Consider the following 24194-nt stretch of genomic DNA (forward strand, 5'->3'; position numbering starts at 1 on the left):
GTTGAAGAGACTGTCTTTTTTCCATTGGACATTCTTTCCTGCTTTGTCAAAGATAAGTTGACCATAGAGTTGAGGGTCCATTTCTGGGCTCTCAATTCTGTTCCATTGATCTATGTGTCTGTTTTTGTGCCAGTACCATACTGTCTTGAGGATGACAGCTTTGTAATAGAGCTGGAAATCCGGAATTGTGATGCCACCAGCTGTGCTTTTCTTTTTCAATATTCCCCTGGCTATTCGGGGTCTCTTCTGGTTCCATATAAATTTTAGGATTATTTGTTCCATTTCTTTGAAAAAAGTGGATGTTATTTTGATGGGGATTGCATTGAATGTGTAGATTGCTCTAGGTAGCATTGACATCTTCACAATGTTGGTTTTCCCAATCCATGAGCATGGAACATTTTTCCATTTCTTTGTGTCTTCTTCAATTTCTTTCAGGAGTATTTTATAGTTTTCTGAGTACAGATCCTTTGTCACTTTGGTTAAATTTATTCCTAGGTATCTTACGGTTTTGGGTGCAATTGTAAATGGGATTGACTCCTTGATTTGTCTCTCTTCTGTCTTGTTGGTGTATAGGAATGCCACTGATTTCTGTGCATTGATTTTATATCCTGCTACTTGACTGAATTCCTGTATGAGTTCTAGCAGTTTTGGGGTGGAGTCTTTTGGGTTTTCCACATACAGTATCATATCATCTGCAAAGAGTGAGAGTTTGACTTCCTCTTTGCCGATTTGGATGCCTTTGATTTCTTTTTGTTGTCTGATTGCTGTGGCTAGGACTTCTGATACTATGTTGAATAGCAGTGGTGATAGTGGACATCCCTACTGCGTTCCTGACCTTAGGGGAAAAGCTGAACCATTGAGAATGATATTCGCTGTAGGTTTTTCATAGATGGCTTTTATGATATTATTGAGGTATGTACCCTCTATCCCTATACTCTGAAGAGTTTTGATCAAGAAAGGATGCTGTACTTTGTCAAATGCTTTTTCTGCATCTATTGAGAGGATCATATGATTCTTGTTCTTTCTTTTGTTAATGTATTGTATCACGTTGATTGATTTGCGGATGTTGAACCATCCTTGCAGCCCAGGGATAAATCCCACTTGGTCGTGGTGAATAATCCTTTTAATGTACTGTTGGATCCTATTGGCTAGTATTTTGGTGAGAATTTTTGCATCCATGTTCATCAAGGATATTGGTCTGTAATTCTCCTTTTTGATGGGGTCTTTGTCTGGTTTGGGGATCAAGGTAATGCTGGCCTCATAAAGTGAGTTTGGAAGTTTTCCTTCCATTTCTATTTTTTGGAACAGTTTCAGGAGAATAGGTATTAATTCTTCTTTAAATGTTTGGTAGAATTCCCCTGGGAAGCCATCTGGCCCTGGGCTTTTGTTTCTTGGGAGATTTTTGATGACTGCTTCAATTTCCTTAGTGGCAATAGGTCTGTTCAGGTTTTCTATTTCTTCCTGGTTCAGTTTTGGTAGTTGATACATCTCTAGGAATGCACCCATTTCTTCCAGGTTATCTAATTTGCTCATATATAGAGTTGCTCATAATATGTTCTTATAATTGTATTTCTTTGGTGTTGGTTGTGGTCTCTCCTCTTTCATTCATGATTTTGTTGATTTGGGTCATTTCTCTTTTCTTTTTGATAAGTCTGGCCAGGAATTTATCAATCTTGTTAATTCTTTCAAAGAACCAGCTCCTAGTTTCGTTGATCTGTTCTACTGTTCTTTTGGTTTCTAGTTCATTGATTTCTGCTCTGATCTTTATGATTTCTCTTCTCCTGCTTGGTTTAGGCTTTATTTGCTGTTCTTTCTCCAGCTCCTTTAGGTGTAGGGTTAGGTTGTGTATTTGAGACCTTTCTTGTTTCTTGAGAAAGGCTTGTATTGCTATAGACTTTCCTCTCAGGACTGCCTTTGCTGTATCCCAAAGATTTTGAACAGTTGTGTTTTCATTTTCATTGGTTTCCATGAATTTTTTTAATTCTTCTTTAATTTCCTGGTTGACCCATTCATTCTTTAGTAGGATGCTCTTTAGCCTCCATGTATTTGAGTTCTTTCTGACTTTCCTCTTGTGACTGAGTTCTAGTTTCAAAGCATTGTGGTCTGAAAATATGCAGGGAATAATCCCAGTCTTTTGGTACCGGTTGAGACCTATTTGTGACCTAGGATGTGATCTATTCTGGAGAATGTTCCATGGGCACTAGAGAAGAATGTGTATTCCGTTGCTTTGGGATGGCATGTTCTGAATATGTCTGTGAAGTCCATTTGGTCCAATGTGTCATTTAAAATCTTTATTTCCTTGTTGATCTTTTGCTTAGATGATCTGTCCATTTCAGTGAGGGGGGTGTTAAAGCCCCCCACTATTATTGTATTGTTGTCAATGTGTTTCTTCGCTTTTGTTATTAATTGCCTTGTATAATTGGCTGCTCCCATGTTAGGGGCATAGATATTTACAGTTGTTAGATCTTCTTGTTGGATAGACCCTTTAAGTAGGATATAGTGTCCTTCCTCATCGCTTATTACAGTCTTTGATTTAAAATCTAATTTGTCTGTCATAAGGATTGCCACCCCAGCTTTCTTTTGGTGTCCGTTAGCATGGTAAATGGTTTTCCACCCCCTCACTTTCAATGTGGGGGTGTCTTTGGGTCTAAAATGAGTCTCTTGCAGACAGCATATTGATGGGTCTTGTTTTTTAATCCAATCTGATAGCCTGTGTCTTTTGATTGGGGCATTTAGCCCATTTACATTCAGGGTAACTATTTAAAGGTATGAATTTAGTGCCATTGTATTGCCTGTAAGGTGACTGTTACTGTATGTTGTCTGTGTTCCTTTCTGATCTATGCTGCTTTTAGGCTCTCTCTTTGCTTAGAGGACCCCTTTCAATATTTCTTGGAGGGCTGGTTTCGTGTTTGCAAATTCCTTTAGTTTTTGTTTGTCCTGGAAGCTTTTTATCTCTCCTTCAATTTTCAATGACAGCCTAGCTGGATATAGTATTCTTGGCTGCATATTTTTCTCGTTTAGTGCTCTGAAGATATCTTGCCAGTCCTTTCTGGCCTGCCAGGTCTCTGTGGATAGGTCTGTTGCCAATCTAATATTTCTACCATTGTAGGTTACATATCTCTTCTCCCGAGCTGCTTTCAGGATTTTCTCTTTGTCTCTGAGACTCATAAGTTTTACTATTAGATGTCGGGGTGTTGACCTATTTTTATTGATTTTGAGAGGGGTTCTCTGTGCCTCCTGGATTTTGATGCCTGTTTCCTTCCTCACATTAGGGAAGTTCTCTGCTATTATTTGCTCCAATATACCTTCTGCCCCTCTCTCTCTTTCTTCTTCTTCTGGGATCCCAATTATTCTAATGTTGTTTCATCTTATCGTATCCCTTATCTCTCGAATTCTGCCCTCGTGATCCTGTAGTTTATCTCTCTTTTTCTCAGCCTCTTTATTTTCCATCATTTGGTCTTCTATATCACTGATTCTCTCTTCTGCCTCATTTATCCTAGCAGTTAGTGCCCCCATTTTTGATTGCACCTCATCAATAACCTTTTTGATTTTGACTTGGTTAGATTTTAGTTCTTTTATTTCTCCAGAAAGGGTTTCTCTAATAACTTCCACGCTTTTTTCAAGCCCAGCTAGTATCTTTAAAGTCATGATTCTGAGCTCTAGGTCCGACATCGTACTGATGTCCGTATTGAGTAGGTCCCTGGCTGACGGTACTACCTCTTGGTCTTTTTGCTGAGGTGATTTTTTTCATCTTGTCATTTTGTCCAGAGGAGAATAGATGAATGAGAGAACAAAATGCTAACAGGTTAACAATGTCCCCAGCAAATATACTGTATACAAATCAGAAAAGACCTGAAACCAGGGGAAAAGAAAGGGAAAGAAAGAAAAAAGAAGGAGAAAAAAAAAAGATAAAAACAAAAACAGAACAATACAAAAAAAGCAGAATATGATCAAATATGATCAGGCTAGTGCATAGATCAGTGCCACACACTAGATTTTGGGCGTATTTTGGTCTGTTAGAAAAAAGTGCCTCCTAAAATTTTAAAGGAAGAAAGACAAATATGTACTAAACAAGGGATGGAAGATGACTGTAAAGATGAAAATTATGAAAGATTTTATAAAAGGAATTGATAAGATAAGTTGTTTGAAAAAAGAAAGAAGATTAAAAAAAAAAAGGGAGAGAATGTGATCAGGCAGGAGACTAGAACAAAGCCATACACTAGTGATTTAGGGTACATTTTGATCTGTTAGAAGAAACTGTATCTCAAAATTTTAAAGAGAGAACAACTTATATATATATGCCAAAAATAAGGGTAACTACTATGAAGGGATAAAATATGACTCTAAAAATGAAAAATAAAAAATGTTTTTTTTTAAAAAAGGGATTGATAAGATGTTGGTTGAAAAGGAAAAAGAAAAATTAAAAAAAAAACAGTTAAAAAAATTAACTTTGATGAACTAATGAATCATGGTAAAAAAAAGCCATGAATTCTGTGTGCAGTATTCCCCTAGCGCTGGAGTTCTCCCGTTCTCCTTGATCGGTAAACTTGGTCTTGGCTTGCTGGCTGTTCGTGCTGATCTTCTGGGTGAGGGGCCTGTTGCTGTGGTTTCCAAATGTCTTTGCCGGAGGCTGAATTGCCCCTCCCTTGTTGGTCTGGGCTAAGCAAGCTGCTCGGGTTTGCTCTCAGGAGCTTTTGTTCCCAGCAAGCTCTCGGTACAGCTTTGGAGGACCAGGGTGAACATGGTGGCCTCCCAATCTCCACCCGGAGGAGCTGAGAACTCGGGGCCCCGCTCCTCAGTGCACCCCCAGAGAAAAGCAGTCAGTCACTCCCGTCTCCCTGGTCTCCGGCCGCACTCTGTGCTCACCGGGCCTGTGACTGAGCGTTTGTATCTCTGGCACCCGACCCCGTGTGGAGTCTCCAAACCCAGCAGATCCCTGCAGTGCATTCCCGCACAGCTCCTCCCCGGGGGAGAAAGGGGAGTCTCCCCGGCTCTGCCGCTTGTTGGGTCCCTGTTGGAGGAGCAGTGGCCCGAGAGGGCTGCGGATCACAGTTTATGGCAACCCCGAGCTGAGAGCCCATGACATGCCTCGGCTCCATCTCTGCAGCCGGCTTCCCCGCTCCGATACCTGGGAGCTCTGTTGCACTCAGGCACCCCTGGTCTTTCTGTGACCTCGGGGGTCCTGAGACCACATTGTCCCGGGAGGATTCCACCCCCCGCTTAGCCACTGCAGCGACGTCCCTCAGCGGAGCCAACTTCTAAAAGTTCCGATTTTGTGCTCTGCGGCTCTATCACTTGCCAGAAGCGGCCGACGGAGGCCCCCTCCCCCGTCATCTGTTCTCCCGAATATCGCCTCGGATTCATTTCTCCGCACATCCTACCTTCCAGTAAGTGGTCGCTTCTCTGTTCAGAGAGTTGTTGCTACTCTCCTCTTCGATCTCCTGTTGAGTTCGTAGGTGTTCAGAATGGTTTGATCCCTATTCAGCTGAATTCCTGAGACCAGAGGAAATCTAGGTCTCCTACTCCTCCACCATCTTGCTCCGCCCCCTAGATATTCTTTAAAGACTAAATAGCTTCATGTATATGAAGTGTTCCAAACAGTACCAGACACAGAGTTAAAGGTTCAATAGCGTTACCTGTTTTGTGGAAGGAGTAGTGTTTATGTATGCTTTTGGAAAATCAGACTTAATACTGATGTGCTTATTAAGAGGATTTCTTCCTTGGGGGTGATTTGTATAATTATTTCATCATACTTTTTAAATTTCAAATGGAGTCATTGATTCTAACAATAAAAGTTTATTTGTGGAAACAATAGGGCAACTTTAAGATCACATATCCTGGAAAAGTCTGGGACATAGGTCTTTTTTGAGTTTAGCACTTCCTATTGCTGAGAGTATTGGGAGAAAATGCCAAACTCATTATGTATAAGATGATATGGATCTGATTCCCAGATTTTTAAAATCCTTTCTCTCAGCAGCACTTTCCCCGCCACACCAGTGACTACATTCGAGGTATTTCTCACATCATAAACATCACATTTGAGACCATCTAAATCTTTTAAGATGTTTAGCTATTTTAATACTTAACCTTAGCCTTTTGTTCTTGAATTTTTAAGAATTCAAAATAGTATAGCCATTTCTAGTACTTGGCATCCATTATAAACACTACAACAAAGAATTGAGGACACCAATTCCACAGTCGACTCTATAGTCATACCTCCATTTACTGACAAAGGCATCTTTGTAGCTCTTTTTCCCTTGGGAGTTAAAATTGTGCACTTGAGCGAGAAATGATATTTAACGGTGTAATTCAAAATGTCCTAATATGAGTAATTAAAAATGTATCAAAATTGATGAATATGATGAAAAGAGATACTTCAGGCTAGAACCTGTGATATATGTCATGAATTTGTACTGCAGTTTTTCTTTATTAGTAGTAAATTAGCTGCCTACTTTTTAAGTCATCTGTGACCTGGAGCCACACCACCCTTATACCTCAACTGTGGTCTGGATAAGTATCTAAATGTATGTGGTGATTGCTTTTATTCATTTATTTATTTTTAAAGATTTTTTTTATTTATTTGACAGAGAGAGAGAGAGAGAGCACAAATAGGCAGAGTGGCAGGCAGATGGAGAGGGAGAAACAGGCTCTCCGCTGAGCAGGGAGCTAGATGTGGGACTCAATCCCAAGACCCCAGGATCATGACCTGAGCCGAAGGCAGCCGCTTAACGTACTGAGCCACCCAGGCGCCCCTGGTGATTGCTTTTGAAACTAAAGTTACATCTAGATACTTTTGTCTTCTAAAAACCTAAAGGCTTAAGGATTTTGTATTCATATTTTTTATTCACATCAGGTTCAAAACCACTTCTTTAGCTGATTTTTCTCAACAGTTGATAGAGAACAGGTATTTCCCTCATCCTTTGATCAAACATCTGCAAGGTTGTTGACATTTGCCGGCCTTAAGTTTGCATACATTATAGGTCCTGGCATATTGGGACAATAATAGTGAAAATATCAGAGTCTTGTTGACATGAAAGTAGAACACGTAAAGAAAAAGGAATTGGACTGGTTAACAGTCTAACTGTAAATGTACATCTTAAACATTTTTAGAAGATCTTTTAATAAAAATTATAAAGTACCTAAAAATTAATTATAATTATATACCAATTTACACAGTCATTAAATATATTAAATATTATATATAATTAAATAGCGTAAACATATAATCCTAATTGTAAGCAAAAATTTAGGATTATATAGATTTAAACTATTGTAGTTACAAGCTATGGGGGGATGGGATGCCTGGGTGGCTTAGTTGGTTAAGCATCTGCCTTTAATTCAGGTCATGATCCCAGGGTCCTGGGCTCGAGTCCCGCATCTCCCTCTGCCTGCTGCTCCCCCTGCTTTGTGTGCTCTCTCTGACAAATAAAAATAAAATATTTAAAAAAAATAATAAAAAATAAAAACTGTGGGGGCACCTGGGTGGCTCAGTTGGTTGAATGTACATCCAGCTCTTGCTTTTGGCTCGGGTCATGATCTTGGGGTCATGAGATCAAGCCCTGCATTGGGCTTCACACTCAGTATGGAGTCTGCTTAGGATTCTCTCTCTCCCTCTCCCTCTGCCCTTTCTTCCTGCTTGCACAGGCATGTGTGCTCTCCCCCTCTCTCTCTCTAAATAAATAATCCTTAAAAAAAATAAAAACTGTATTTTTAACCTTTAGTGAATGAAACATTTTCTACACAATATAATTTCCTCACCAAAAAATGTATACCAACTATTTAAATATGTTTTTAAGTAAATTGAACAGAAGATAGTCTCATTTAGTTTTCCATCACTAATTAGAATTTCTGAAAATTTAGGCACTGTTTGTTATCTGATAAGAATTTATTAATATCCAGATTTTTCCCTGCACATAAGTACAATATAGCCTAAATCAATAGGAAGCCTCAAGAAATACAGGATTCCATCACTGTGTCTTCCACATGTGTGCCATGATGAGTCTTTGTATGATCAAGGACTTTTATATTTATAGTAGTATAAATTATATCTCTGAATTATATTATGAACTTACACATATTAGTTAAAATATTTAGACCTTGACAGTTTGAAAAAGACAATTCTTTAGAAAATGTCTGTAAGTCAAACTTTTTTTATAAACTTATTATTTAAATGAAAGTGAAAATTCTTCAGTACTAGTTTTTGCAATGGTCAGCTGTAGTATTCAAATGTTGTTAAAGTTGAATGCTTAATTTTTTCTTTCAGCTTGAATTATTTCTAATGTTCAGAATATAAACAAGATATGGCTGCTTCTGCTTTTAAAATGGCCTCCCTAGGGCTGCCTGGGCAGCTCGGTGGTTAAGCGTCTGCCTTCGGCTCAGGTCGTGATCCCAGGGTCCTGGGATCGAGCCCCACATCTGGCTCCCTGCTAGGCGGGGAGCCTGCTTCTCCCTCTCCTTCTGCCTGCCACTCCGCCTGCTTGTGCTCTCTCTCTGTCTCTCTGTTAAAAAAATAAATAAAAAAATCTTAAAAAAAAAAAAAGGGTCTATCTATATGACCCCAACTCTACTCCAATCCTTTAAATATAGAGTTATTTTAACCTTTTAACGTTTGCTTTTTTTAGAAAAATATTGAATATGTGCTTTAGAAATCTTCTAAAACTCTAAGCTAATTGAAGCTTGAATCTATTGATAAGAGCCAGTAGGAGTAAAATTTAGTGTTGCCTGGAGTACACATTTTTTTCTTTCCACTTGATCTACAAAGTGATTATCTGCTTCGTTGAGATTCCCACTAACCCCAGAACCCTTGATTACTTCTTCTGGTTCTATGAACGGATGAAGTTGTAACAATAGGACTAGTATTTTTACACACAGTTCAGTGTTGTGTAGAACATTGTGAGCACTGATTGTGATCTTTTTATGTGTTGTGATCACTGAACTTGTGATTGTTCTTTTTATGCAAACACTAGAAACTTGACATTCTCTTCCCTCAGAATATGGGTCACTCTACTTGTGCTCTTACTGCTCTTTTGACTTCATATGTATTTTTATTAACTACATCTTGGTTCTTTTCAGGTAAATAGAAATGTCCAGTTCACTGCCCAGGAACTTTATGATTGTGTTTCACAGTCTGAGTATCGGTAAGTCCCATCTGTAGTATAGATAATGCCGTTGTCATAAGCTCTTACCACATACAGCACCACTTGGAGTGCCGGAGAAGGATTCGTTTTATGTCTGCACTACACTATGATTTTTTTTTATCTTTATTAATATGAAATAGTTCATACATACCAAAAGAGTTCTGTGTGTGTGTACGCACACACACGTGTATAAACCCAAGTATAAGGTTTAAAGTGGTTCTCAATTTTTTTGTCCTCAAGACTCCTTTATACTTTACAAAATTGTTGAGGACCCTAAAGACCTTTTGTTTGTGTAGGTTGTATCTATCTATATTTGCTATATTAGAAATTAGAATTGAAAAATTTTAAAATACTCCTTTCAAAATAATAACTAATTACATGTTAAGATAAGGAACATATAATTATGACAATAATTTTTCCCAAACAAAAAGAGTGAAAGTCTACATTTTTGCAAATCTCTTAATGTCTGGCTTCATGGAAGACAGATGGGTTCTGATAACTGCTTTTGAATTTAGTCTGTTTTGATAATCACATGTCATGTATCACTGGAAAACTGTTGCTCGTTCTGGCAAGAATGAGAATGCAAAAGGCAAATCATGTCTTAGTCTTATTATTGAAAATAGCTTTGACCTCTTTGACCTCATAGACCCTTTGAAAGACTTATTTTCCCCAGACCATGTTTTGAAGACAAACTAGTACAAAGAATACTCATGCCTATCATTCAGCTGACAAAATAGACCTTTACCCATCCCTGTGCATACCCGCCCTTGCAGCCTCTCCGTAGAGATTTTGTGTTTATAATTTTCATCTTTATGGGTGTATGTACCAATAAAAATATGTTGATTAATTTCACCTGCTTTTGTACTCAATGGTATCATATATATTCTTTTAAAAAATAATTTAGTGTATAGCATTCATATGTAACAAGAAAGGAGAAGCAGTATAAATCGGATTCTTTAATATACAGGGTCTCTGTGTGAAGCCCTCCAGTCCTGAGCCCAGGCAAACAAATTCATGAGGAACAAAAACCCACTTAACGCTGTCATTGTTGCCCTCCAGTCTCATATCCCCCCTTCCCGCCATTCTTTTTTGACTCAGTGTCCAGATATACCCATGTTGTGGCATGGAGCAGTAGTTGGTTTACAGCCAGTCCTACATACTGTGACATGACCTATTCATTCCTAAATATCACCTCGTGCTATGCCAAATCATGCCAGAAAAAGGCTCTTGGGAAAAATGGGTCTGAGGCACATCACTCAAAAACTTAATAAGAGATACAGGGGCACCTGGGTGGCTCAGTTGGTTAAGCATCTGCCTTCAGCTCAGGTCATGATCCCACAGTCCTGGGATCGAACCCCACATCAGGCTCCTGGCTCAGCAGGGAGCCTGCTTCTCCCTTTCCCTCTGCCTCTCCCCCTGCTCATGCTCGCTCGCTCTCTCTCTGTATCTCTGTGTCTCAAATGAATAAATAAAATCTTAAAAAAATACTTAGATACATTAAAAAAGAAGATAGGAACCTAATCAAAATGGCACCAGTTTACACATGTTAAATGGTTAAGAAATATATCAACGTGATGAGAAATCTGACCCTTTCTGTTGAAATAGAGCCTAAGTGGAAGTGGTTCTTGGAAGGCTTGCAGCTTGTGGGTCACTGGGATTTGGTGGAAGGAAGGTTATCTGAAACTGAATGTAAAGTTTCAACACCCGATGTGAATGAGGTTCTGGTACATGTTTATAGTGTGTGCATATGTGTGTTTCAGCAAGCTAAGTAGCTTGCTTCAGCTGGGTAGTTTTCTCTGTTCCTCCGAAATTACATATATGAAAATGTGAAATTTGCACCATGCTCTGGTTGTTCTTTAATGGATCAGTGGTGTTGGAACAAGTTCATGCTGTAGCAGGACTGACCGTACTTTCACTCTGTGTGAGTTGCCACTGCTGTCACGGATCCACAGCTCAGCTGCGAGTTTTAACTTGCATACCAATCTGCGTTGCTCTAAAATTTTGAGCAGGTACAGCGAGTGTTAACAAGGTGCTTCTCTTAAACTCTAGATTGATAACTTTATTTGATATCAAGACACAAGGATTGATAATTATGCACAAATGTTACTAAGTACAGCTATGAAAGCTCATTTACTCATTAGATTAAGTTTTCCAGGAAAATCTAAAACCATTGGGCATGCGTAGTCTGTAGTGGCTGGGGGCAAAAATGATTTTTTCACCTTAATCTTCAGCCTGTCAATCAGTTACACTCTTCTTATAGATCTTTACAGATAGGCCACATTTAAAGGTTTGTGTAGATGAGATTTGTGTCAAAAATATAACATCTGTTGGGGCGCCTGGGTGGCTCGGTCAGTTAAGCATCCAGCTCTTGATTTCTGCTCAAGTCATGATCTCAGGGTCATGAGATCAAGTCCCACGTTGGGCTCTGCACTGGGCGTGGAGCCTGCTTAAGATTCTCTCTCTCCCTCTGCTCCCCACCCCTCCACTGCACCCCCTCCCCCACTCCCTCTCACCCTCCCATAAATAAATATATAAATAAATAAAATAACATCTGTCAAACTAAACAATACATTAAAAAAAATCATTCACCACGATCATGGATTTATTCCTGGGTTGTGAGAGTGGTTCAATATTCGCAAATCAACTTTTACTACATCACATCAATAAGAGAAAGGATAAGAACCATATGATTATTTCAACAGACACAGAAAAAGCAATTGACAAAGTACAACATTCATTCATGATAAAAACCCTCAACAAAGTAGGTTTAGAGGGAACATACCTCAACATAAGAAAGGCTATGAAAAACCCACAGCTAACATCCTCCTCAATGGGGGAGAAACTGAGAGCTTTACCCCTAAGGTTGGGAACAAGACACTTTTTTTTTTCTTAAAGATTTTATTTATTTGGGGGATGGAGAGAGCACGCACTGGAAGATGAGCAGGCAGAGGGGGAGGGAGAAGCAGGTTCCCAGGGAGCCAGATGCAGAGCTCGATCCCAGGACCCCAAGATCATTACCTGAGCTGAAGTCAGCTGCTTAACCAACTGAGCCACCCAGGCACCCCAGGAAAAAGACAGTTTTATTAAACATAGTATTGGAAGTCCTAGCCACAGCAGTCAGACGACAAAAAGAAATAAAAGGCATCCAAATCGGCAAGGAAGAAGTCAAACTTTGACTATTTGTGGATGACATGATACTATATATATAGAAAACCCTAAGGAATCTACCAAAAAACTGCTAGAACTGACAAATGAATTCAGTATAGTCACAGGATACAAAATCAATATACAGAAATCTGTTGCATTTCTGTACACTAATAAGCAGCAGCAAGAGACATTTAGAAAACAATCCCATTTATGGTTGCACCCAAAACCATAAGGTACCTAGGAATAAACCTAACCAAAGAGGTGAAAGACCTGGACTCTGAAAACTATAAAACACTGATGAAAGAAATTAAAGATGACAGAAAGAAATGGAAAGACATTCTATGCTCATGGACTGGAAGAACAAATACTGTTCAAATGTCTGTATTACCCAAAGCAGTCTACACATTTAATACAATGCCTATCAAAATACCAACAGCATTTTTCACAGAGCTAGAACAAACAAAATTTGTACGGAACCACAAAAGACTGAATAACAAAGCATCTTGAAAAAGAAAAGCAAAGCTGGAGAAATCACAGTTTCAGACTTCAAGTTATATCAAAAAGCTGTAATCGTCAAGGCAGTATGGTACTGGGACAGAAACAGACACAGAAATCACTGGAACAGAACAGAAAACCCAGAAATGAAGTAATATATGGTCAATTACTCTTTGACAAAGCAGGAAAGAATGTCCAATGGGAAAAAGTCTCATCAACAAATGGTGTTGGGAAAACTGGACCACTTTCTTACACCATACATAAAAATAAACTCAAAATGTGAGACAGGAAATCATAAAAATCCTAGAAGAGAGCATAGGCAGTAATTTCTCTGACATTGGCCTTAGCAATGTTTTCTAGATATGTCTCCTGAGGCAAGGGAAACAAAAGCAAAAATGAATTATTGGGACTACATCAAAATAAGATTCTGACAGGAAAAGAAACAACAAACCTGAAAGCCTACTGAATAGGGTAAGATATTTGCAAATGACATATCTGATAAAGTGTTAATATCCAAAATATATAAAGAACTTATAAAACTTAATACCCAAAAAACAAATAATCCAATTAAAAGATGGGCAGAAGACATGAACAAACATTTCTCCAAAGAAGACATACAGATGGCCAATAGACACATGAAAAGATGCTCAGTATCACTCAGGGAAATGCAAATCAAAATGACGAGATACCACCTCACAGCTGTCAGAATGGCTAAAATCAAAAATACAAGAAAAAAATCAGGTGTTGAGGATAGGGAGAAAAAGCAACCACGTGTACTGTTGGTGGGAATGGAAACTGGGTGCGGCCACTGTGGAAAACAGTATGGAGATTTCTCATAGAACTACCCTATGATCCGGTAATTGCACTACTGGGTATTTACCCAAAGAATACAAGGTCACTAATTCAAAGGAGGGATACATGCACCACCCCTATGTTTATTGCAACATTATTTAAAATAGCCAAGATATGGAAACAGCCTCAGTGTCCATCAACAGATGAATGGATAAAGAAGATATGTATATATATATATATATATATATTACTGAGGCATCAAAAAGAGTGAAATCTTGTCATTTGCAATGCCATGGATGGAGCTAGAGAGTATAATGCTAAGTGAAATAAGTCAGAGAAAGACAAATAACGTATGATTTCACTCATGTGGATTTAAGAAACAAATGAGCAAAGGGAAAAAGAGACAAATCAAGAGACAGACTCTTAACTATAGAGAACAAACTTGATGGTCACCAGAGGGGAGGTGGGTGGGGGAATGGGTTAAATATGTGATGGGGATGAAGGAGTGCACTTGTGATGAGCACTGGGTGATGTATGGAAGTGTTGAATCACTGAATTGTTCATCTGAAATTAATATTACACTGTATGTTAACTAACTGGAATTAAAATTAAAACTTAAAATATATAATGTCTGTAAAGCATGGCCAGTATTTCTGAGTTGGGCACTTAACCAACCGAGCCACCCAGACACTCCAACCTTGGCCATATTTGTGAAGGTATAGAAAGCTCACTGTGGATAACTTGGAGGGCAGAGTCCCTTGCAGGACTGTTCCAATCAGATGTCTAAAATTATTTTGACTTCACTTTACTGTTGGAATAGTTGGGAGTTTTTTTTTTTTTTTGTGGGGGTGGTACTGGGGTCAAAGTTGAATATTCAGAGTTCAAGTAATTGTACCTGGTTTTTTCTTCTTTGTTTTCTTGTCACTTATTTTGCCAGGGATTTGACCTATGATGTCAATTAATAAGCTCCCTCTTACACCCAAAAGGATGATTTTGAAGAGAAATGAAATGTATCTAATATCTTGAATGCACAGAAAAATGGCGATTGCTACTTAGCAGGCTTTTGGTGAAGACCTTTTAGATTTGTTACTCTGTTGTGTGTTTTGAAATTATGTGCTGTCTCCATAGTGACCAATAGCTCTCAGACTCGCCTCAGGTGTGCTCCAAGACTCGTGGTTTTCAAATAAGCTGCCAAAAGAGAGAGGTTCTTTTGGTTTCTGTGGCTCATACTAAATATAGGGCCAGATGCACCAGATGAAAGGTGGCAGAGTTTTCCTGGGACATGGAGGTGAAAACAGAAAAATGATTAACTTGCAGACAGCTGACCGCTTTGGGGGAATGCTGAGGAAGATGATTACTCACACATCGTCTGAATTTACTAATCTGTTTTTTTTTTTTTTATTTATAAAGTGTTTGTTGTGAAGGAGGAAACTGTTTTGATGTGCCCAACACCACATTTATTGCAACAGAGAACGAATTAAATAGCTCAAGAACAGAAAACTATCTCATAGGTTCAGATGAAGCAAGGAAATAAGGTTTCGGATTGCAAGTAGCTTTGATCAAATGTTGAATTCCATGACCCAGCAGATAGAACCTTGGTGTTTATATCTATAAATAAGTTTGTGTTTTGTCTTCTGTAGTTTGTAGAGGCTTCCACAGAGCTTTTATGCTTGTGCTGCTGCTTACCCTGAGCAGATGAGGAGCTGGCCTAGAAAATCCAGGATGGTAAATTAACAAGACTATCAAGTAGATGACCAAACAAGGATCCTGGGTGATAGATAGCTTTTATATATATGAGAAATAAGTTAGCTGCAGTATGTAATTCGCTTTGTTTGCCTTGAGAGCTCCTAAGCTGTGTGCTCTAGCATGTTGGTGAGGCAAGCCTCAAAGGTAATTTTTTCCTGTATGAAATGCCGGTTAGTTTGTGACATCAGTGTTTAAAGTAACTGGCGTAGGCAAACAGTATGCCACCTAACCCAGCCTGTGAGTCAGAAGCTGCTTGCTTTTCCTTGTGGCAGGTGCTTTTGGGAATGACTGCTTTCTGATGCCAGGAATCAACTCTATGGTAGTATCTTCTAGATTACAGTAGAGTAGTAGTGCACTTACATGCGGTTCCTGCACCTGAGTATCAGCATCACCTGGGAACTTGCAAGAAATGCAGACTTGACGGCTCCATCCTGGACCTTCTGCATCAGAAACTCTGGAGGGGGGGGAGCCCAGCCGTTTGTGTTGTCTGTCCCTCCAGGAAACGTTCAGGTTTGAGAACCCCTGCATTAAATTAATGACCTGGTCTGTCCAAGAAGCCTTAGAAAAAAGCCTTGGCCAAGAGCTTTTAGGTTTGTTACTGCATTTAGTGCGTTCACTCTCTTGTGCAGTGGTCACCTGTCCTGAGACATTCCTGTCGCCCCAGAGGGAAGTTCCTTGCCCAGCAAGCCGTCATCCCGTGTTCCTCCCTTCCCCCAGACCCTGGCAGCCTCTCGTGGACTTGTCTATTTGAATGTCTCTTACAAATAGAATCATACAACACATGACCTTTTGTATCTGGTGTCTTTGACTTAGCCTCATACGTTTTGAGGTTCATCTACCTCGTAGCCTGTGTATTTCGCTGCTGCTTCTGGCTGAGCGAAACTCTGTTGTACGCGCAGGCCACGTTTTGTTTATCCGCTCCTCTGTTGATGGACATCAGGATTGTTTCCACTTTGGGGCTCTTATGAATAGTGTTGCTATTTGTCTACAAGTATTTGTTTGAATTCTTTCAATTCCTTCACATTTGGGGGGTAGATCCCTGAGAGTGGAATTCTGTGTTTAACTTTTTGAGGAGCTGCTGCCTTTTTTCCACAGCAGTATTTTGCCTCCCCACCAGCAGTAGATGAGGGTTGCAGTTTTTCTGGATGCTTGACAAAATTTATTTTCCTTTTTTTTTTTTTTTTGGTTGCCAGCTGGCCAAATGAGTGTGAAATGTGACCTCGTTGTGATTTTGATTTGTAGTTCCTTAAATACTGATGATGTGGAGCGCCTTTCCATGTGCTTATTATTGGCTCTTTGTCTTTCTTTGGAGAAATGTCTCTATAAGTCCTTTCCCCATTTTTCAGTGGGTTGTTTTCTTGCTGTTGTTGAGTTATAAGAAGTCTTTATGAGGAATCTGGCTCCACGCCAAAATCCTATGTGTGATCTTCCAGGCCTGACCCTAGGCAGTTTAAAGGCTTTGTCTGGCAGGCTCCCCTGGGGAAAGCCGCCTTCCCCATAGCAGATTTGGCACACAGCCAATGTGTTGCTCTCTTCTGGAGGGGGTTGCAGGCAATGCTTAGGCCCCCTACCCCTGAGCTTACGTGCATATCCGCATTCCTAGCTCAGGCTTCCATTTGGTGGCCTCCTTATTGGGGGCTCTGGCTGAGGCACCTCTTGGGCACTTCTGCTGAGAATTTTTTGGAGGCCTTGGCTGAGGTATCTTTCTCCACTCTGACCCAATGCTTTTCTACTCCTAGCTCTTTTCCTTTGCTATTTTCTGAATGTTTGTATCCCTCCCAAATTCATATGTTGAAATCCTGTTGCCCAATGCCATGGTCTTAGAAGGTGGGGCCTTTGGGAGGTGATTAGGTCATGAGGGTAGAGCTGTCATGAATGGAGAATGCTTATAAAAGAGGGTGCTCACCAGAATGTGACCATGATGGAGCCTTGATCTTGGGCTTCCAGTCTCCAGAACTGTAGGAGAAATAAATTTCTGTTGTTTATAAGCCACCCCGTCTTAATATTTTGTTCTAGCAGCCTGAATGAACTACAACCCCCACCGCTTAGTCCCCTGGGTCCATGAAGAGATAAGAGCCTTAGCTTAGGGATCCTCAGCAATGAGTTGATGTCCCCCGCACTGCATATCATCTCGCCCTAACTCTGTGCCGTTCTATAAGGAAAAATGGAGCAAGAGGGAACTGGCACCTTTAATTTTTGTCTCTCTCTCTCTTTTTAAGGTTTTATTTATTTATTTGACACAGAGACAGAGAGACAGCACAAGCAGGGGGAGCGGCAGGCAGAGGGAGAGGGAGAAGCAGTCTCCCCAGTGAGCAGGGAACCCAATGCGGGGGCTCGATCCCAGGACCCCGGTTATTGCCTTACTAACCACCGTGGTACCTGGCAGCTTGACATGTTATATGTTAGGCCCCATCAGATTTATAATTTGCAAATATTTTCTTTCTGTACATTCTCTTTTCACTTCTTTGATAGCATCCTTTGACATACACGAGTTTTTAATTTTGATGAAGTCTAATTTATGTGTTTTTTTCTTGTATTGCTTGGGCTTTTGGCATAATGTCTAAGATTCCACTACCAAAGCTAAGTTCATGAGTGTTTTTTTCTTAGAATTTTATAGTTTTAGCTCTTACAGTTAGGTCATTGATGCATTTTTGAGCTAATTTTTGTATATGAGGTGAGGTAGGGGTCTGACTTCATTCATTTGCTTGTGGATATCAAGTTGTCCTAGCACTAAGTGTTGAAGAGACTGTTTTTTTTTTTCCATTGAGTGATCTTGGCACCCTTGTTGAAAATCAGTCGGTCATGTATGTGAGATTTATTTCTGGACTTTGTTTGTTCCATTGGTCTGTATGTCTGTCTGTATGCCAGTACCACTGTTTTGATTAAAGTTGCTTTGTATTTTTGAGTTTTCCAAAATTGGGAAGTTTGAGTCCTCTGAACATTGTTTTTCTTTTTCAAGATTTGACTATTTGGGGTTCCTTGCAATTCTTTGTGAATATTAGGATCAGTTTTTATAAAAAAAGATTGGGACTTTGATAAGGATTTCATTGACTGTGTAGATTGCTTTAGGGAGTATTATTGTCTTCCAGTCCCTAAGCATGGTATGCCACTAATTTAGGTCTTTCAATTTCTTTTGGCAGTGTTTTATGGTTTTTAGTGTACAAGTCTTGTGCCTCTTTAGTTAAACTTATTTCTAAGTATTTTAATTTTTTCATGCTATTGTAAATGGAATTGTTTTCTTCATTTCCTTTTCTAATTGTTCATTTCTAGTGTATAGAAATGCAGTTGGGGTGCCTGGGTGGCTCAGTCAGTTAAGCATCTGATTCTTGGTTTTGGTTCAGGTGATGATCTCAAGGTCCTGAGATTGAGCCCTGCGTGGGGCTCTGCACTCAGCACAGAGTCTGCTTGAGATTTTCTCTCTCTCTCCCTCTCCCCCTCCCCTACTTGCTCTTGCTCTCAGTAAAATAAATCTTTAAAAAAAGATGCAATTGATTTTTTTGTGTGTTGATCTTATATTTTGCAACTTCATTGAATTAGGTTTATTCTAACAGGTATTTTGTGGATTCTTTAGGATCTATAGAGATAATTTTACTCCTTTGTTTATAATTTGTATGCTTATTATTTGTTTTTTGTGCCTAATTGCTCTGGCTAAAATTTCCAGTACAGTGTTGAATAGAAGTGGTGATATGTGGGCATCCTTGTCTTGTTCCCGATTTTAGGGGGAAAGCTTTTAGTCTTTACCATTGAATATGATGTTAGCTATTATATACTATTTTTATATTAGCATTACATTGTATTCCATTTTTCTTTCATCTCAGATACACACTGCCAATAAATAGAAAAGTTCAGAGAGTTGTAAAACAAATATCCATTGTAGACTCTCTTCTTGTACCTAGAAAGAGTTTTGGAAAAACTGCATCAAATATTGTCATTAGATCACTTAAGGTCACTATTGCCATGCCATTTTGACAAAATTAGCCATGAAAAAGAATCAAATAACCACTAAAATTATTTTTAAATTGATCAAATTTCCAGTTTATTTTGACCTGAGATTTGGTCAAAGTGAGTTTGATACCCATGATAGGACGGACAATTTAGAGAAACTGGCAGTTTTGTAGAAATCTCATGAGTAACATAGAATTACAGAACTAGAAGTAACCTCTAGTCTTGAGCTCTGTTCAAGGACAGATTAGGAGTTGGGATTGTTTAGTTTGCAAAAGAGAAATAGGATCACTGTAAGAGAGAAAATATTTGTAGTATTAGAGAATGACTTTTTTTGTTTTAAATTTAGGCTACTCATGTCAGAAAATTTTTTTTTTTAGGTCCAAGGAAGAACTTTCTAGAAATTAAGAGATATGAAATGGGCTACCTCTCACAGTTGTGTTTGCTCTCACAACTTGGTGAAAGCCAACATGATATGACTCACCAGAAATGGTGCAGAGGGATTAAGGTGCCCCCACATCTAATATTCTGCCATTCTACATATAAGCCCTGGCGATAAGGAACTTAAGAATTCCTGTCATAATACAGTAGAGACCAAACATACGCGATGAAAAACACGTGATACTTTACTCAGTCAGCAATGACAACTTGCTGCAGGAGAGAGAATCTGGAGGTGATAATCCCCTGTGAGAATGCTGACTCACACAGATGAAGAAACAAGACGCCAGTTGGATGAAAAGAGAGATCACCTCTTAACTCTGAGGGGAGGGGAAGAAAGAAGACAAGACACAGAAATAGATTCAAGTCTAGTTACTAAAGGAGTTGTTTGTTTTTTGTTTTTTTTTTCCCCCCACACTGGAGTAAATCACCAAGAGCAGGAATGGGCCCTTTTTGTTTCATTTTTAAGTTTTTGAGAAAACTTATGTTAGATAAGTTATGAGAAAACTAATGACAATATTTGTTGCAGTTTTTCTAAAATTCTTTTAGGTACAAGAAGAAAATCTACAATGGTTATTTGTTTTACAACATCTCTCCTATTTGGGGATCTCTTAGGGTCTTCCAAAAATCATTTTCTGAGTAGTTAGGAAGAATTGACAGCAACAGAACACTAATTTTAAGCACTGTAAATATAGGAAACAGGACTAGAGCAACACAAAACCACAAGTCAGATTTTAATTAATGTCAAAGAAACCACACATCTTGAGGAAGTGAGGCTGCTCAAAATATGGTGTATTTCCTTTTGCTGTCACTACCACCTCTCATCCTAATCCCTGAGTTCTGAAGGGGGCATCAGTGGAGAGAAGTGACCAGTGGTCCTCCCCAACACCGGAGAGATGGCCCAGAGCACCTTAGAAGCCAAGGAAGTAATACAGTGTAATTTACATTTAAAAACCTGCCATTTTTCCAACACCTAATGTGCCAGGTGCTTCAACTGGCTATTCTTCGTGAGCTTATGTAGACCATCTCCCGGTAGATTTAAATAGGCTTCCATGAGATTTGGACTCCAGACACCAGATATAATGGGTTGGTGCTCTGAAGACTTACAGATCCCACAGTTTGTAGGCCCAAGTCAGCTTTTGAGAGACAGGGTAGGCTTAGGCTTAGGTAAAACTCTGAGTAGGCAAGGCGTATAATAGGCATCGCTCCCTGCTTCCCTACCTCTGGCTCAGAGTAATTAGCTAGTATTCATTTGTTAATTTAGCAGTTCTTTTTTAAGAATTGAAGCTCTGTCAACTTGCCATCTCCTCTCCATTATCTGCTCCGGTCAGGAGGTGCATTCTGTTAGTATCCTCCAGGCTACCTGTTCTTTAGTTAAGACAAAAACCTGTGATCTAGGCTACAGCATTGCTTATGCTTTGGATTAGAACACTGTGACATCAGCCCATCTCCTGCTGGGAGAAGTCCTTCAGAGACCATACAAAGGACTTTTTAAGCATCCAACCTGGCTTGTTTGCAGCAGGTCTGCCATGGGAACTCCTGAATTCTAGGAATTGCACCTAGATCTTCTCCATGTTGACTGTCTGAGAATCTGTGCTACTAAGTGCTTGTCTCCCCATGTTGTTTTGTCTGTGCTAAGAAACTACAACTCTCAACTATCAAAGAATGTATTTCAAATCCCAGTGTTCAAATCCCAGTGTTATCCTGTTAAGATTTTTTCATTTATCTGACTAGCTGTCTTGCAGTGATTTAACATTTCTTTATCCCCTAGGGAAAAGTTAACCATTGGATGCCGCCAACTGGTTGAGATGGAATATTCCATGCAGCAGTGCAATGCATCTGTCTATTTGGAGGCCCAAAACAGGGGATGGTGTGAAGACATGCTCAACTATAGAACCTAAATGCTGATCTATAACTTAAAAGGAATTGCATTTGTCTTCAAGAACAACAAGAGTAGCCTTCAACCTTTTGAGTCAAACCCAAGAGACTTGTAAAAAATGTCTTAATAGGTGCAAGAAGGTGATTGCCTATTGCTGAAAATCTCATTGAGGTTCTGAAAAGCCAAATGCATCCATTGTGGGATAAACTGTGGACTCAACTCACTGGAGTTAACAATACCTCCCTACCTCTACTCCTGACACTGAGCCAGTCTGTCTAGAAAGGAGAGCCATCTTTTTAATCATCTTAGGCCAGGAGCCACGTTGGCATCTGTGGATGGCCTGGGGGCACAGCATTTGCATCTCTCTCAACCCTAAGCATGGGTCCGTGACCAGAGACACTTCCAAACCTCAAGAAAGAATTAGGACATGGCCATGCTCACCCTGCTGCACAAATGAAATCTTACCCTGGTCTGTTTTATGATCAAACTGTCTTCCCTATCGACCTGATGAACTAAAACAGATCCCTTCCACTTCCCCTAAGGTAATGTAAGTAGAATTTTGACTTCAGCTCCTACTTGCTATATAGTTTCTTCTCTTCCCTGGGTTTGTCACTGTTCGGTGCATTTCTAATGGGAAGAGCAGGGGCGACCTCTATACTGATTTTTCCCTTACATGTGAAGCAGCATGGATTTATGGGATTAGGTGGCAGGGATTCATATTTGCCCCTAGCTAAACCAAGTGTTTAATTGATTTATTTAGTTGGAAATAAGTTGGAAATCCTTGTTTACTAGAGTATATTATGCTTTTGTTAATACATTAGATTAAATCTAATTTGCTATTCTATGATAAATGTTAATTTATTTTTTACAAAACAATAAATTTTATTTTTAGTAAGATTTTGCTTTTTCATTTTACTTCCAAATTGTGTTTCTGAACTGTGTACAAGGTATGATGATAAAAGCAACTCTCTCCAATAAAAGAGAATCTACCCAGTATTCTCAGAGTCAATCTGTGCAGGGCCCCCTGAGCTGTATGTTTGCAAGGGAAGCCACACCTCTACCTGGGGCTCCAATGACATCAGGGATATGAGCCCCGTGGGAGAAGCTTCCAGAGGATCTCTGCTTTCTGCAAAAAACATCCCCCCCACCACCCCGAAGTTTTTTCAGTCTTTATCCCTCAGCTGCTTCTGGTGGTTGTTACTGGGTTTTGGTTCCGCTCGTGCTTCCCTCTCCTCTTTCCTCTTATCTTTTTAATATAGGTTGTGATTTTTAGGAAATTTCACTCTTGCACACTTTCACATATGCATATAGATATTTTACCTTAGTCTATGTATCTTTTTGTTTATTTGACAGAGACACAGCGAGAGAGGGAACACAAGCAGGGGGAGTGGGAGAGGGAGAAACAGGCTTCTTGCTGAGCAGGGAGCCGGATGCGGGGCTCGATCCCAGGACCTTGGGATCCTGACCTGAGCCGAAGGCAGACGCTTAACGACTGAGCCAGCCAGGTGCCCCAAAATGACAGGTTTCTTTGTTGCTTTTTTTCTAATTGTAATCTTTTAAGATTTTTAATCTATCTTAATTTTATACTTTTATACTATTCTTTTCTTTTTTTTTTTTAATTTTTTATTGTTATGTTAATCACCATATATTACATCATTAGTTTTTGGTGCAGTGTTCCATGATTCATTGTTTGTTCATAACACCCAGTGCTCCATGCAGAACGTGCCCTCCTCAATACCCCTCACCAGGCTATACTTTTCTATTATACGATAGTATAATGCAGGACTTGGGGGTTCCCTCCCCCTCCCTCTTTCTTTCCTGGATCCCTCCTCCGGATTGAGATAACTCAGTTGACCCAAGGCTCATAAGCTCCACCTTTGCAAAACACACATTTGTTTTGATAGAGATCCTTGGGAGAGGAACTTAAGAGTTCTAAAGTCTCCATTCTTCAGTATGTATGCCTATTGTATTTTGGGCAGAAGCCATCATGGCTTCTGGCATGTATGCCAGTAGGGACAGATAAGGAAAGTCACACAGGGGAAGGGCTCTCTACATAATGCTCTTGGCCTTGTCTTAGTGAGGAGTCATGAGGGGCATCCATGAGGATTATCCCAGCAAAGTTTCTGGCACCGTTTTACACTAGCATTTTCCAATTTACTTTTACACAAAAGATCATCCACTTCCTTCCTGAGGACTAGGGAGGATCCTTTGGGTGTAGCCACCCCAGCAATTCCAGCATTCTGGGCCAAGGGAATGCTGGTTTAAGAATTGGGGTGTTGTGCCCTACTAGGATTTTGTTAGGCCCTGTAGCAGGCAATTGGGACTGCACAGATTAGAACCTCACAGATGATGGTGAATTTCACTTTCCTGTTGTGGTGTTGCCTGTCACCTGAAAGACAAACTTGAAGCTCATTTCCTTTATCTTTTGACCATCACCTTGAGGGAGAACAGAAATCTTTTCACTCTATGAGTGTTGACCCAGATTTCTTCAGATGGTGTCTTGATCTACCTTCACTCGATCACTTTGTTCCTACTTTCTGACAACTCTCCCTAGCCCATCCATCTGTTGGAACACTTTTCAAGCATCCTTTTTCATCCCATGAGTCAGGATTTACTAC

General features: G+C 39.7%; 1 protein-coding gene across 4 annotated transcripts in view; it reads left to right on the plus strand.

Moving 5' to 3' along the window:
- SWT1 (SWT1 RNA endoribonuclease homolog) overlaps positions 1–22471 on the plus strand; it is a 106645-nt gene extending 84174 nt beyond the window's left edge. For 2 of the 4 annotated variants that reach the window (XM_028121534.2, XM_028121533.2), the window contains exons 18-19: positions 9073–9137; positions 21469–22471. In XM_028121534.2, coding sequence (XP_027977335.1) covers positions 9073–9137; positions 21469–21598 — 195 coding nt within the window. In that variant the 3' untranslated portion in view covers positions 21599–22471. The other 2 variants (XR_015766450.1, XM_088016861.1) reach the window with 2 other exon arrangements.
- The last annotated feature ends 1723 nt before the right edge of the window (positions 22472–24194 follow it).

The sequence above is a fragment of the Eumetopias jubatus genome, unplaced genomic scaffold (genome assembly GCF_037043125.1).
Source record: "Eumetopias jubatus isolate StellerSeaLion01/CBP00866 unplaced genomic scaffold, mEumJub1_p1.0 scaffold_12, whole genome shotgun sequence".
Taxonomy (NCBI): domain Eukaryota; kingdom Metazoa; phylum Chordata; class Mammalia; order Carnivora; family Otariidae; genus Eumetopias; species Eumetopias jubatus.